Genomic DNA, 15372 nt, shown 5'->3' on the forward strand with positions numbered 1-15372 from the left:
CTTATTAACTGATGAATCACTCCTCTCCATTGAAATAAATTATTGTCAGAGAAATATAACAAGTCTAAACGGATAATGTTTGTAGGTTCAAGTTTTCAACTAAGCCCTTTAAAGGTAAGCTAACAGGAAGTTTTATTTTTGCTTTTGTTGCTAATCAATAATTTGTTTTCTGTTTCATTGCACAGTGTTGACATGATTGGTATACAGGTTGCTTTTACATCTTCTAGAAATACCCAGTTTGTAAAGAATATCTATGACTAACTCGCATGTTTGCCAGCAACCTCAAGACCGCTAAGTCAGCTCAAGAAGTTTAGATATGAAAAGATCACTGAACTAACAAGCTATCACAAGTCCACTGTTTTTGTAATTGTAAATTTGTCAGTTAGCTCTCCTTTTACCAAAGTTATTTTTTTCTTCACTCATCAAGAACAGAGAAGTGAGATACACAAAAGATGCCAGAGAAGGAAATATGGCACTGTTGCTTCCTGATGTCAAAGCACAGATAGCCCTCAAGTAGCTTTGTGCAAGATTCAAAACAAACCCAACATCAGAAATTGGCCTTTTTCTTAGTTGATAACACAGGTTTTCACCGTGTTTTTGTTGTAGTTTTATGTGTTCATTTAACAGTTCAATAAACCATCTTTATATTTCTCTCAAGTATAACATCTAAAAACATAATATATAATAAAAATCTTAAAGTGAAAATGATGTACTTTACATCATAACATGGAGGCCTACAGTAACATCTTTAAAATAATTGAGTAAAATTCCTCTGTACTATACAATATTCAACATTGATAGCCTACAATGACATCTTCAAAAACTGAGCACTAAATTTCTCTGTGCCTTACAACAATAATCAACCTTCAAAGTTTACAGTGACACATCTTTAAAAAGTTAACAAGTATGCATGTGTTGTAGAACACGTGTTTAGTGTCAGAGGAAATGTGTTGAACATTTATTTATGATAAGACTCGAGCTTTCAGAGACAATATCACCAGTACAGAAACAAGGCACTTTCACCCCTAATAATAATCACTATTGCCTAAATATGTTTCATTACATGCAAATCTACAAGTATAGTTTCATAAAATATTCAATTAGTCTTGCCTGGATTACAAAATACAAGCTGACAAACATTTGATGTCAGCATTGTGTGTTCACAAACCATTTAGGATAAATGGAAAGTTGAATTAAAAAAAATTGACAAGCTGTAATATATATATAATCAATTTTACAAGAAAACATGCTACATCATGTCATTAAGAATTTTCCTCAAAAACTTATTATAAAGATAACATTAGTTTCATATAAGTAGCTATGCTTTCCTTTCATTTCTAATAATTACCACACAGACAGGTAAAACACCATTTTTTATAAAATTTTAAGATGCGTGATACCATTTATGTCAAGCTATGAAGACATGAAAAGTAGCTCATCCTAATGTAAGAACAGCAGATGTAGTTCCTTTGGTAACTCGTGTCCAATAACAGTGACAGATGTACTGAAAACATCACATCCATCATGTAAAATACCATTAGGATTTTTAGAAAGTCAACTAAACTTCCTCACATCTACTGTGCATATTAAAATGTTGCATAATTGACAAAAATGACGGTCTACTTTTAGGTTGTTAAAATATTACTGAAATGATGCTTTATTAAACCAAGTAGTAGAAACTTTTTCACACACAATACCAAGTAATGTTAGCATAATTCATATCAGTCTGGTGCTACTGACTCGGGGTGTTTTACACACATATAGATTCATATCAGTCTGGCACTACTGACTCGGGGCGTTTTACACACATATAGATTCATATCAGTCTGGCGCTACTGACTCGGGGTGTTTTACACACATATAGATTCATATCAGTCTGGTGCTACTGACTCGGGGTGTTTTACACGTGTATAGATTCATATCAGTCTGGTGCTACTGACTCGGGGTGTTTTACACGCGTATAGATTCATATCAGTCTGGTGCTACTGACTCGGGGTGTTTTACACGCGTATAGATTCATATCAGTCTGGCACTACTGACTCGGGGTGTTTTACACGCGTATAGATTCATATCAGTCTGGTGCTACTGACTCGGGGTGTTTTACACACGTATAGATTCATATCAGTCTGGCACTACTGACTCGGGGTGTTTTACACACGTATAGATTCATATCAGTCTGGCACTACTGACTTTGGATGTTTTATACACGTATAGATTTATATCAGTCTGGTACTACTGGCTCTGAATGTTTAAAACACATATAAATTTATTTTTTACTTCATGCAAGTAGTAATGTATATAACTGACACCATGTAAGGATTATAAAACGTAAAGAGATCCATGCCAGTATCTTTAACCTCTGTCATGTATGTCAGGAAGATAGAAAACAGCACTGACTACAACTGTAGACTTTACACAGGAAAAACAAAAATTTAGAAACATAAAATACAAATAAAGATCATTAGAATTACTTGATGAAACTTGAAAAATGTCTTTAGACTGACATGAGTACTGCTGTGATAGTCACACACATTTAAACCAAATGTCAGAACCTATCTCCTCTTCTAGTTATGTCTTCTCATCAAAGTCAAGAATAGAACCCCAACAACCTTCATCAGTTATAAAATTTTAAACAAAAATTGACTTCAGTTACAACATTTAATATAATCAAATACAAGTTGGACCACACAGAGTATGTGCAGGTCTCACTCTCTCAGAAGGTAAGTACATCTCTACATGCCATTTATAGATTATCAGAAAAACTATCGAAACTAGGGATAAATACTAAAGAACTGATAGTGCAATGATTCAGTTCTGCACTGAACTAAAGCACTCTACCAAGCATGCCGACGTGTACAGCACTCTACCAAGCATGCAAACATATTAGAACTAAAGAATTTAACCAAACATTGTGACATTAAAAATTCCTACAAGAGATGATGACATATTAAAACTAAATAAAAGATGTCACAGTTACTGTATAATTACAACTATGGGAAAATTTAATGTAAAATAACTTCTATCACTTACAAGCCAAGTAGCTACCTTCAAGGACAGGTTGGCAATACTCACCAATAGCATCTATACAGTTAGCTGTTCTTTGATATCAAGCAAAAATGGAGCAGCATACTCTGTTACTGTAAAATTTGGTAACATTTTTGTGTCACAATCACAGCATATAAACTATAGAAAGAATACGAGTTTCTAGTTTAGAGTTGATGTACATTCACATCTTCCCTTTATAAAAATTAGTAGACAAATTGGAATACATTAAATACCAGACAGTAGGTGGCAACAGTAAGTAGAGGTAGTCCCCAAAACAAAGTGGGTGGGGTAGGAGTCTTCATGAGCAAACTCACTCAAAAGAACTTGTACAGTTACTTCACAATTCTACCAACAACACAAGCAATAGAGACATATTTGGTAAGGATTGGTTTGTACACCTCACAGCTGATAAAACTGATATTAATGAAGCCAATCTAGAAGGAAAGAAAACATTCCTACACCATTCAGAAAAATTCTACCTTCTGGTGGTTTCCTTAGTGGCTTCAAACTCTTCAAACATGAAACCTTGAATGTTTCAGAAGCAATGAACAATATCTTAAATAAATATTGAGGTCACAGCTCCTCAAGTTTAAAAATAATATCCAACAGGTGTAGTTTACCAGTTACACAGATAACTGTAACAGGCATCATGAATACAAGCCACAAAAATTACATCTGACGATGAAGCAACCAGAAAATACTGGACTGGATTGAAGTGAAACAGAAGGAACCAAGATAAAGCAACTGTATGGTGCATGCAAATCATTTGTACCTCTGTAGATGGTACTGACAGTCTAAAGAACAAGTACTGTCATGCAAAGAATACACCATGTTACAAAGTTTCTTTAACAAAAACATGTAATTTTAACAGTCAGGAAAACTACCATTTATAACTGACTGAACCTGATTACAAGGCAGTGTTCTTCCCACATCTAAGAGGGTTGCATGTACTTCTGGGATAGCATATATCTGATTTAACTGATGTGTAGACTGAATGGTATTCTGAGTACACAAGAGCATATTTTTTACCACTACTTGAAAGATGAGAGTGAACTGATAGTATCTCTCTTAATTCAGCAAGCTAGTATACAACCTAAATTCAAAAAGGTTTCATGACCACACGCTTGTTTTTGTTTGCATTGCACAGGGACAGTTCAAATGCAAAATTGTGATGGTAATATTCCTGCTCTTTTATTATGACACAACGTGTTACGGGTGTACCACCTCTATGTCTTCAGAAGGATGCTACTTGAAGTGTGACTATACAAACTGTTACACATGTATCACCATTTATCTGGCAGATATGAACCAGTTTTAACCAAAAGTCTTCAAAGAATTCCAAAATGGAAATTTTATGGTAAGGGAGTCAAATCACAAGTTCATATTGGCAGATCCTCATCACAGCCAGGAATGGCTAAATGTCACTGAAAATAAATGGATATTTTGTATATAAGGAAGAACTGACCAGATGGGCTAGTTTCTAGATGAAAGGACAACTACACACAGCATGTCCACTCTGGCCAGAAATATGAAAATTAAGGGAAAACGGTCCCAGCATTTTAGTTATTGAAAGTGTTCAAAACATAAGCTTCTCTTACTGTAGTGAAAAATATTGCCATCAAAGATTTGGCAAAGGAGAACATTCACTTATCTCTTCTTAGTGTGGAAAGCCTAGAGGAGAAACAACAGGATATATTTGTTTGACAGTACCTTCTTAAACCATTTGAAGGTTTACAATGTGCTGAGCTGAGAACAGTTTTGCAAATTGTTTGTTTTTGAATTTCACCCAAAGCTACATGAGGGCTATCTGCACTAGCCATCCCTAATTTAGCAGTGTAAGACAAGAGGGAAGGCAGCTAGTTATCACCATTAACTGCCAACTCTTGGGCTACTCTTTTACCAATGAATAGTGGTATTGACCGTAACATTATAATGCTCTCACGGCTGAAAGGGTGAGCATGTTTGGTGTGACGGGGATTCGAACCTGCAACCCTCGAATTAGGAGATGAGTGCCTTAAACACCTAGCCAAGCCAAGCCCGTTTTTCAAATTAACACAGCTCTTTCCTTCTTAGCACTATATGTTGTGCAACAGATAACCATTATGGCAGACAGTCATTTTACATGAAATCAGTGCTTTTAAATCAAGATGATATGCTGATGTGAAAAGTGTGGTTCAGGTTTTATTAACATCACCAGAAGTGGCACTATGCATGGTGGCAGATGATCAGACACTAGTGATAGCTCTTTGAAAACCCAAAGTGCTAGCAACACTTAGTGAAGTGTTTGCTTGATATCAGTGTTTCACAATTTAGATAATTCATGTGATTTCCATCAAGGTTCTATCATGGTTCTTTATCAATACAACGGAACCTTTCAATTTTCTTCCCAGCAAATGAGCAAACACTATCTCTTGGAGAGGAAAGGAAAAACAAGCAGAGGATTTTTTTTAAATAGCTGCTGTTCCAAAGAACAAAATGGTTGTAATAGTTAGAAGATTCACAGATGTTAAAAACTGTGAAGTCACTGATAGATACATAAATATCTGAGGCTGCTGTAATACACACACAAACCATATGTTGCACTGCATACATACAAATATTGAGCTGCTGATAATGTCTGCTCGTGATGCAAATTTATATATTCTATTGGTTGCCAGTTTTGATAAACTGGCTGCCAAAAAAAACCAGAGACATGCAAGAAATTTAAATACATCCCAATCCATTAAATATATCAACATCTATCAAGAAGTCAAAGTTGAAAGTTTGTAGGTGAACCATGTGGCAAAAGGTATCACACCTACAAATAGGTCACAGCAAGAAAATAATTTCAAACTCACCATAAATCATTGTGGAACCGAAGCATGATAGAGATTACAAAAATGTATCTGCTGGTTATACATTATAACTGGTATAAACACTTGTGACAAGGCAAGTGTAGTGATGTATGTACTGGCCTAACCACTAACTGCCAATCAACTATATATTAGTTGTGCACACTATCAACTTAAAATGAGATCAAATCTTCAATGAAATGTCAAACTAAGGTGACACACAAGTCTACAGATGTAGGTTAAATACACGATATGACTGTTAATCAATCAGATTTTATAAAAGAAAAGTAACACGTGTATAATAAACAAATATTAACTGATTATTTTAAGCAACAGATTATCTGTTTCCATCACAACCAGTCAATAACTGTTCATTGAAAACCTTGGCTTATCTTTTGTGTGTATAATACAACAAATTTCTTAAAAGGTTACATGTGATATTCATATTACCTTCCTAGTGTGAATTATACAAGGAATTAAACTAAAACACAGGTTTCCTATAAGTAAAATAATGTACAAAAGTAACAGGTCAAACAGTCACATTTGGGGATCAAAAATTAAATAGTTAGGTAAATAGTTAATCACTAAACCGTTCGGGACAGCTAAAAACACTTTTTAATCACTAAACCGTTCGGGATAGCTAAAAACACTTTTGAATCACTAAACCGTTCTGGATACCTAACACTTTTGAATCACTAAACTGTTCGGGATAGCTAACACTTTTGAATCACTAAACTGTTCTGGATAGCTAACACTTTTGAATCACTAAACTGTTCAGGATAGCTAACACTTTTGAATCACTAAACCGTTCTGGATACCTAACACTTTTGAATCACTAAACTGTTCGGGATAGCTAACACTTTTGAATCACTAAACTGTTCTGGATAGCTAACACTTTTGAATCACTAAACTGTTCGGGATAGCTAACACTTTTGAATCACTAAATTGTTCAGGATAGCTGACACTTTGTAATCACTAAACCATTAGGGATAGCCAAAACACTTTTTAATCCTACCCAGCAAAATGTTATTTATAGTAAAACTCTCAAAATTTATACTGTTTCACTGAAGGATAATAACACACAAAAATTAACACGACTCTGTGAAGAAAATGTTCATCTTTACCTATTTATAATAAAACATCAAAAGTTATTTCTAGAAACTGTCAGTGATTAAGTATCATCATGAGATAATTTAATTATTGAATATGTAAGAAAGATACAATACTTGCTATGGACAGTACTGACATAGTTAAATACAAAACCAATTTTCATTACAGGTCTTATGAATTTCTATTCTTTTTTAATGACAAAATGAAAGTTCATATTATCACATAGACAAAACATATATGTTATTAAACCAGGTGACTATTAATGAAAAACTTGCTATACTGTGATGTGAACAAACTGAGGTTGAAAACTTGAAATAAACCCTACACTTGCTTTAGGTTTACAGAAACCTTTTACTTTAATGTGTCAAATAAAAAAAACAATTGAAAACCTGAAATATTTTGAATTACCTTAGAATCTTTCAGCAAGTGTATGTATTTTTTACCACCTGTATTCACTCTTAATACAAAAAGTTAAGAGCTGCTGAAAACATTTGTTAAAATCAACACTTCCAAATTTTCTATACAAAAACAATCATCATACTTCTAATTTTTCTTCCTCACTATGTCTCTTCACATATGTTTGTGTCATCAAATGGACTAGTAGAAGATGAAGACATACCACTAGCTGAAGATAAAGGGTCACTTTCACAAGCTGAGAACTTAGTGAACTGAAACTGACGCAGGTGAACCTGTTGTAATATTTCACAATTAATAACAGAGAATACTGTGTAGTAAGAAAACAAAGGAAATAAGTGCTGTCTCCAAAATCTACGAGCACAATTCATTTCCCAAAACAATAACAGCTTCTACTTAAATAAAAGTATAGAATGCAGTCTTTAATTCTAATCTATTCAAAAACATAAAATTTGTTTTGGAATTGGTTCAAATAAATAAGACAAATCTTTGCATCTTATGTTAGGGGTGAAAAAAATTAAAAACATCTATATAATTAAGTAAACCAATAACACAGTATTTGAGAAAAAATAATGATTTAGGGTTTTATTATGTTCCACTAGTGACAAGCACCAGGTAGTAGCTGATAAAAACACACTTGTATATTTCTTTGAAAATTGTTACATTCATTAAATTGACTTGACCAGTGTAAACTGCCATAGTAAGGAAGCCTGTAAGTCACACCTTACCAATAGGGAAACATCTTAAAGTGTGTTAAAAACTACTTTCTGCATTCTGTTTGATTAAAGGGCCATTCCAACTTCAGTTATGGCTCAAGGGTGGTACAATGAAACTCCTTGAATACATAGAACAACTTTCTTAAAGAATCAGTTTTGATCTGTTTCTTACAGTTCCTTATTTTTTCTTAACTCAATTGAGATACACATTTTTAAATATTTACATATCTTAATTTTTTTTTCTGATTGAAGTTAGATTTATTGTTTTATTTACTTTTTGTTGTTGGTCACGAGATGTTTCTCTACTTCTACTTCAACAAATATTCAGACTTCTGAATGATCACAGAAACAACCTAAATATTTATAGAGTGGGTGGGTTTTCTGATTTCATTGAAATTAGTCTAAGAATACAAAATGTGGGAACTTTACAACATTAGGTGTTCACAAAGTAATTCAACAGCAACTTCTGAGACTGGTAAAAATCTCAACCACACACTGTCTTCCTATTTTCAATTAGATACAGAATGAATTTACAAGTCTTTAATTGCTAGATTCCCTTGAACTATGAAAATAAATAATGCCATAACCACTTAAAGAAACACTGCTGTTAAGTATGAAGATAGAAGCCTCTAAACAAAACATTGGCTTTTTTGTTTTTAACTGTTCTGGTTTTAATCTAGTTTCTGACTGTAAACCTGTATTATTCTGAAGTTTTAATTAGGAAACAGAAAAAATAAATTAGAAAGGAAACGTGAACAAGAAAATAACATAAAGCAAAACTATGTCATCAAAAGTCATCTTTAGCTCGTGATTGTCGTTAACAAAGTCAGTTTAGCTTGTGACTGTCCTTAATGAAATCCTCAAAGTTTTAACATAAAACTTCACTTGTCCTTCTAATAGTGAGGTTCTAACAGCTGTGTAAAAAAAGAGAGGATATGTTGGAGAACCTACAAAGATGTTGAAAGATTGAAATACAATTTTTGTTTTGTGGATCTTAGATGATCTATGAATTTCAAGAGCTTGACTTTTACAGCCCTATCTTGATTAATGTATAAAAATAATTAAACCCTAACTTTACAAAAATCACCTTCCACATGTCTCAACCTTTACAATCTTTTATTGTAATTATTTTATAATTTCATAATAACGAAAAGATATTATGGACAAGTTAATTTTTATGCTATTTCTTTCCTTAATTTTTAATTAATTTAACTATTTATTTTAATAAATGAATTAATTTTTTTCTCTCTATCTCATCCTCTCTCTTGTATTAATTTTTATTACAACAATACCTCATTTCTACTATAACTAATAAAAATACTACATTTATTTTGATTTCTGGGTTTTGTATGATTGTTCCAATGCCTGTACTATCCAGCACTTAAAAAGTTTAGGCCTAAAAAAAATCAGTTTTTCATCAAAATTGTAAATTACTTGAGCTTTGCATTCTATTTTTTAAATTTTTTTAGTTACTACAGTATTTCATTTTTATGTGGTGATTATTCAACTGTTCAGACTGGATACTTAAGAAGGCAATTTTAAATAAATAACTTATTAAATATGTTAGTTGTTTTTATTGGAATTAATAAAAGTTCCTTTACTTTCTCTACTTATAGTTAATGGAAGATTGCATTTTAAATAGATTGTTTGTGTTAAAAGTTGTACCTTAATAATCTGTTCCCTGTCTATTGGCTATGTCATCGAACACGATTCCTGACATGAAGTAGTAGGCAATTCTGATTTCTAAACAAGCACGTAGTTTACACAACACATACTTATAAATACATTAAAACAAACATTTCAATATGCATGTTTTGGTAAGAAATAAAAATAAGGTGTCTCCTAAAGGAAGGACCTTTCAAGCATTTGAATGAAAGTTGAGCAAATACTATGATAAAGAAATATGTATCTCCACGTCTTAAAGTTTACCTGAATGTATAGATTAACTTCATCACTACGACTTAAGTATGGAAAACTGCCTCCAGTTTTCATGTGTGCTTTCTTAGCAGCTGGATATAGTTTAAAGAGTCCATCTCGAACTATGTGGCTTAGAGCACTTTTATCAAACACCTAAGTGGTGAAAATTTGTTTTAGAGGAAAATATATTTTTTATGCATTGAAAACAAGTGAAGAACAACAAACACAAAGTAATTAAAAGTTTTAGAAAAATATATTACAGATATATTAAATTTTAGTAGATTATATGGAAATCATCTTTTATGATAAAAAAATAATTATTTTGGATTAATTTAGTTGAAGAAATAGAAGTTATCTGATAGAATAGGTTACATATTTCATATCGCTGTTTAAAAATGTTGATCTAATATCAATACCTAACTACCAACATAAAATTATGTAAGCAGAAAAACATACGCTGATAATTGTCATGGGTATGTCTTTTAGTTTCTGTGGCTCAACGTAGCAGCTCATGCAATTAAGAGTGAGTCGAGAGGCTAATTCAGGTTTCGTTAAGCTGTCAAGCTGAAACAAAACAATTAGAAGTATGAAAATTCAAAGTTTATATCCATGCATTATTAGAAATACAATTAAACACAACAACACTTAATAATTTCCAAACATTATGACTAACTTTTCACATTATGTACTAGTCTAATAAAATTTGAAAGTATTAATTTAAAAAGACCACATTTTATTTTTCTGCATTAAACAGGAATTGTAAAAAATTAACAATGCACTACATATAGATTTTCCTTTAAAAGATGATATCCACAATATTACCATGTTTTTAATTACAATATGAATTTTTTTAAATCAGGAATTTCTTAAAACTTCATATATGTGTACAACACACAAAAGAAATTCTGACAATCAGACTTACATACACAAGTATGTATGAATGTATGTATATAGATAAGAGATTGGGGTTACCTTATCAACCATAAAATCAACAGAATCGGCTATTTCAGATGGTAAAATTCCTTTCGAGTAACTGCTCATCACAATTTTCTTCAAAATTAAAGAGGGCATCACCCAAAAGCTGGTTTGTTAAAACAAAATCTTTACTTAGTGGTTGATTCTTCCTTAACAACAGAGGTTTCCTATTGTTAACTTAAAAGATTTATATTGTAAACATTTGGGAAATGAACTTTATTATATTAATTTGTGTAACTTCTAAATAAGAATGTTTTATAAAAATATAGTTGATCCAGTTCATACATGAAAAGATAAATATGAAATCAAATTAGAAATATAAATTGCATATTATTAGAAAAGTGTAGTAACAAAGTAATTACAATGCAACACTGTATTGTGTATAATAGAGTTGTAACAACAAGGTAATTACAATACCGCACTGTATCATTTAATGTTGAAGAGTTGTAACAACAAGGTAATTACAATATAGCACTGTATCATTTAATGTTAAAGAGTTGTAACAACAAGGTAATTACAATACAGCACTGTATCATTTAATGTTAGAAAGTTGTAACAAGGTAATTATAATACAGCACTTTATCGTATGATATTAAAGAGTTGTAGTAACAAGATATTAGGTTGTCCAGAAATCAATGTCAGAATTATCACAATGACATTTAGAAGCTGAATATTGAGTAACTTATCATTGGTTGGATGGTTTAATCCAACGTTTTTCTCTTACAAGGTGTCTTAATTGTTTGCTGTTTCAACTCTACTCAGAGTAAGTTTCACAACCTCCAAGGACAAGAAGGACTTTCATCTGATTTTCATCTGATTTTCCTCTACGACTTCAAACTTGAACGAAAAGTGACTGTAACTACACGGAACATCAACAAAGCCACCAATCTGTTACTGAATGTACAGTTCTACAAAGCATTCAGCCACCAATCTGTTACTGAATGTACAGTTCTACAAAGCATTCAGCCACCAATCTGTTACTGAATGTACAGTTCTACAAAGCATTCAGCCACCAATCTGTTACTGAATGTACAGTTCTACAAAGTATTCAGCCACCAATCTGTTACTGAATGTACAGTTCTACAAAGCATTCAGCCACCAATCTGTTACTGAATGTACAGTTCTACAAAGTATTCAGCCACCAATCTGTTACTGAATGTACAGTTCTACAAAGTATTCAGCCACCAATCTGTTACTGAATGTACAGTTCTACAAAGTATTCAGCCACCAATCTGTTACTGAATGTACAGTTCTACAAAGCATTCAGCCACCAATCTGTTACTGAATGTACAGTTCTACAAAGCATTCAGCCACCAATCTGTTACTGAATGTACAGTTCTACAAAGCATTCAGCCACCAATCTGTTACTGAATGTACAGTTCAGCAGTAGTTTTAAAAGGTTTTGATGTGGAGATGAAAGTCTTGAAGACCACAAAGGTTGTGGAAGGAAATCATCCTTAGATGAAAACACATTAACAGAAGCAGTTGAGACAGACCCTCGTATAACAGTACATGAGCTTGCAGAAAAGCTAGGCATAAGAAAATTAAACACTGCCAACCACTTGAGTGCAATTGGAATGACAAAAAACTGATAAGTGGGTTGCACATGAGCTAACTTAAGATCAACAAAATTGGCATTATGAGACCTGCTCTATGCTGCTGTTGAGGAACTAAAATGATCCATTTCTTGAACAGGTAGTGACATGTGATGAAAAGTGGATTCTGTACAACAGCTCCAAAACCCATGTTTCACCAAAGAAAGGTCGTGATGACTGTATGATAGACTGCAGCTGGCATGGTTCACTACAACTTTTTGAATCCAGGGAAAACAACAAGAGCAAACAAATATTGTAAAGAATTGAGTGAAATGTATCAAAAGATGTGCACAAAACAACCAGCTCTGGTCAATTGAAGGGGCCCTATTCTTCTTCATCAGAATGCTTGTCGGGCCCTATTCTTCTTCATCGAATGCTTGGGGGCCCTATTCTTCATCAGAATGCTTGTCGGGCCCTATTCTTCTTCATCGAATGCTTGTCGGGGCCCTATTCTTCTTCATCGAAATGCTTGTCGGGGCCCTATTCTTCTTCATCAGAATGCTTGTCAGGGCCCTATTCTTCTTCATCAGAATGCTTGTCCCCACGTGAAGGATGATGCTCATAAAATTGAACAAATTGAGAATCGAGGTTCTGCCTCATCCACCTCATCACCCTATATATTTTCAGTTTTTCAAGCACTTTGACAACTTTTTGAACAATAAACACTTCCAAAACCTGGCAGCTGCAGAAACAAATTCCAGGGAATTCAAAGAACACAGAAATTCTGATTTCTACAGCAGGGGCATGACTACCATTCTTACATATTGGCAAAAGTGTGTTGAATCAAATGGTGCTTACTTTCGTTAAAGCATGTTTTACAACATTGGTTTATACTTTTCCAAACTTTGCAGTTCAAAAACGACATTTATTTTCAGACAACCTAATAATCATAATACAGCACTGTATCGCATAATATTAGAGTTGTAGCAACAAGGTAATCATAATACAGCACTGTATCATTTAATATTAGAGAGTAGTTGCAACAATAATTACAATACAGCACTGTCTGTATAGTTGAAGATAGTTGTATCAGCAAAAGTGTTGCACAGAATTAAAGAATGAATCCTAGGGCATGAAGATGTTGCTTCAGCAAACTTTTGGGCAAGAAAACCTCCTAGAGATGCCCCAAATATATGTACCTGTTGATTATACAAAAAAAGTTTACTATAATAAACCTGGAACATGTGTAAATTATTATCATTATCAACGTTTAGTATAATAACCCGGAACATGTGTAAATTATTATCATTATCAACGTTTAGTATAATAACCCGGAACATGTGTAAATTATTTTCATTATCAACGTTTAGTATAATAATCCGGAACATGTGTAAATTATTTTCATTATCAACGTTTAGTATAATAACCCGAAACGTGTAAATTATTATCATTATCAACATTTAGTATAATAACCTGGAACATGTGTAAATTATTATCATTATCAATGTTTAGTATAATAACCTGGAACATGTGTAAATTATTATCATTATCAACGTTTAGTATAATAACCTGGAACATGTGTAAATTATTATCATTATCAACGTCTAGTATAATAACCCGGAACATGTGTAAATTATTATCATTATCAACGTTTAGTATAATAACCTGTAACATGTGTAAATTATTTTCATTATCAACGTCTAGTATAATAACCCGAAACGTGTAAATTATTATCATTATCAACATTTAGTATAATAACCCGGAACATGTGTAAATTATTATCATTATCAACGTCTAGTATAATAACCCGGAACATGTGTAAATTATTATCATTATCAACGTTTAGTATAATAACCTGTAACATGTGTAAATTATTTTCATTATCAACGTCTAGTTTTATAACCCGAAACGTGTAAATTATTATCATTATCAACGTCTAGTATAATAACCCGGAACATGTGTAAATTATTATCATTATCAACGTTTAGTATAATAACCCGGAACATGTGTAAATTATTATCATTATCAACGTTTAGTATAATAACCCGGAACATGTGTAAATTATTATCATTATCAACGTCTAGTATAATAACCTGGAACATGTGTAAATTATTATCATTATCAACGTTTAGTATAATAACCTGGAACATGTGTAAATTATTATCATTATCAATTAATGTTTTGTTTGACTAAAGTGATGTGAACAGAAATACAATTACGTGAAAGTATAATGTTTTAACTGAAACACATTCACTATAATATCTAAACCTACTTTAAGTCATTTCAATGAAATCAGAACTTTCAGTTATTTACTATTCATGAAATTAGAATGCAACTTTAAACTACATTTAAAGTTCAGGAAAAGCTGCATATTTTTTTTTTAAATACAACTTTCGAGGAATATTATTATCTCTATTGCTTATAATTCATATGGTGACTGCAGTTTATGAATAACATTAAGCAGACATTCAGACAGTGGCAGATATAAAGTTGTGTGGGCCCTACATCTCATGTAATTTTACATAGAGTAAAATTTTAAATGTGCCACCTCTAGCACCTACCTAAGTACACCACTGCATTTAGGTATTACACAACATAAGATTCAAGTATAACAGTACAAACTACAGATTTTTTTGTAATCCGCCCAAATATATATCAGATAATAACTGAAAGTCCATCTCTTGTCACACAGCAACTACTCGACACAACAGTGGCCGCTACATGGTTGCATATCTACTGCATAATACAAAATAGTCACGACTATGTTACACAGTCACTATATAACAAAGTCACAAAAAGTTTTACACACTTACTATGTAGCATAATGTA

General features: G+C 32.5%; 2 protein-coding genes across 9 annotated transcripts in view; one reads left to right on the forward strand and one right to left on the reverse strand.

The window, feature by feature from the left end:
- The window catches only part of LOC143239187 (semaphorin-2A-like), a 478807-nt gene that overhangs the window by 198039 nt on the left and 265396 nt on the right, over positions 1-15372 (forward strand). The gene's annotated exons all lie outside the window — the stretch shown is intronic.
- LOC143236758 (maspardin-like) overlaps positions 1-15372 on the reverse strand; it is a 31416-nt gene that overhangs the window by 10609 nt on the left and 5435 nt on the right. For all 8 annotated transcript variants that reach the window (XR_013019739.1, XM_076475260.1, XM_076475259.1 and 5 more), the window contains 5 exons: positions 13597-13742; positions 11006-11114; positions 10490-10597; positions 10046-10186; positions 7528-7675 (listed from right to left, as the gene is read on the reverse strand). Coding sequence is in view for 7 of the 8 variants with exons in the window: in XM_076475260.1 (XP_076331375.1) it covers positions 7547-7675; positions 10046-10186; positions 10490-10597; positions 11006-11114; positions 13597-13742 (633 nt within the window). In the remaining variant the exon portion in view is untranslated. The remainder of the gene's footprint in view (positions 1-7527; positions 7676-10045; positions 10187-10489; positions 10598-11005; positions 11115-13596; positions 13743-15372) is intronic.

Source organism: Tachypleus tridentatus, chromosome 13 (genome assembly GCF_004210375.1).
Source record: "Tachypleus tridentatus isolate NWPU-2018 chromosome 13, ASM421037v1, whole genome shotgun sequence".
Classification (NCBI taxonomy): Eukaryota; Metazoa; Arthropoda; class Merostomata; order Xiphosura; family Limulidae; genus Tachypleus; species Tachypleus tridentatus.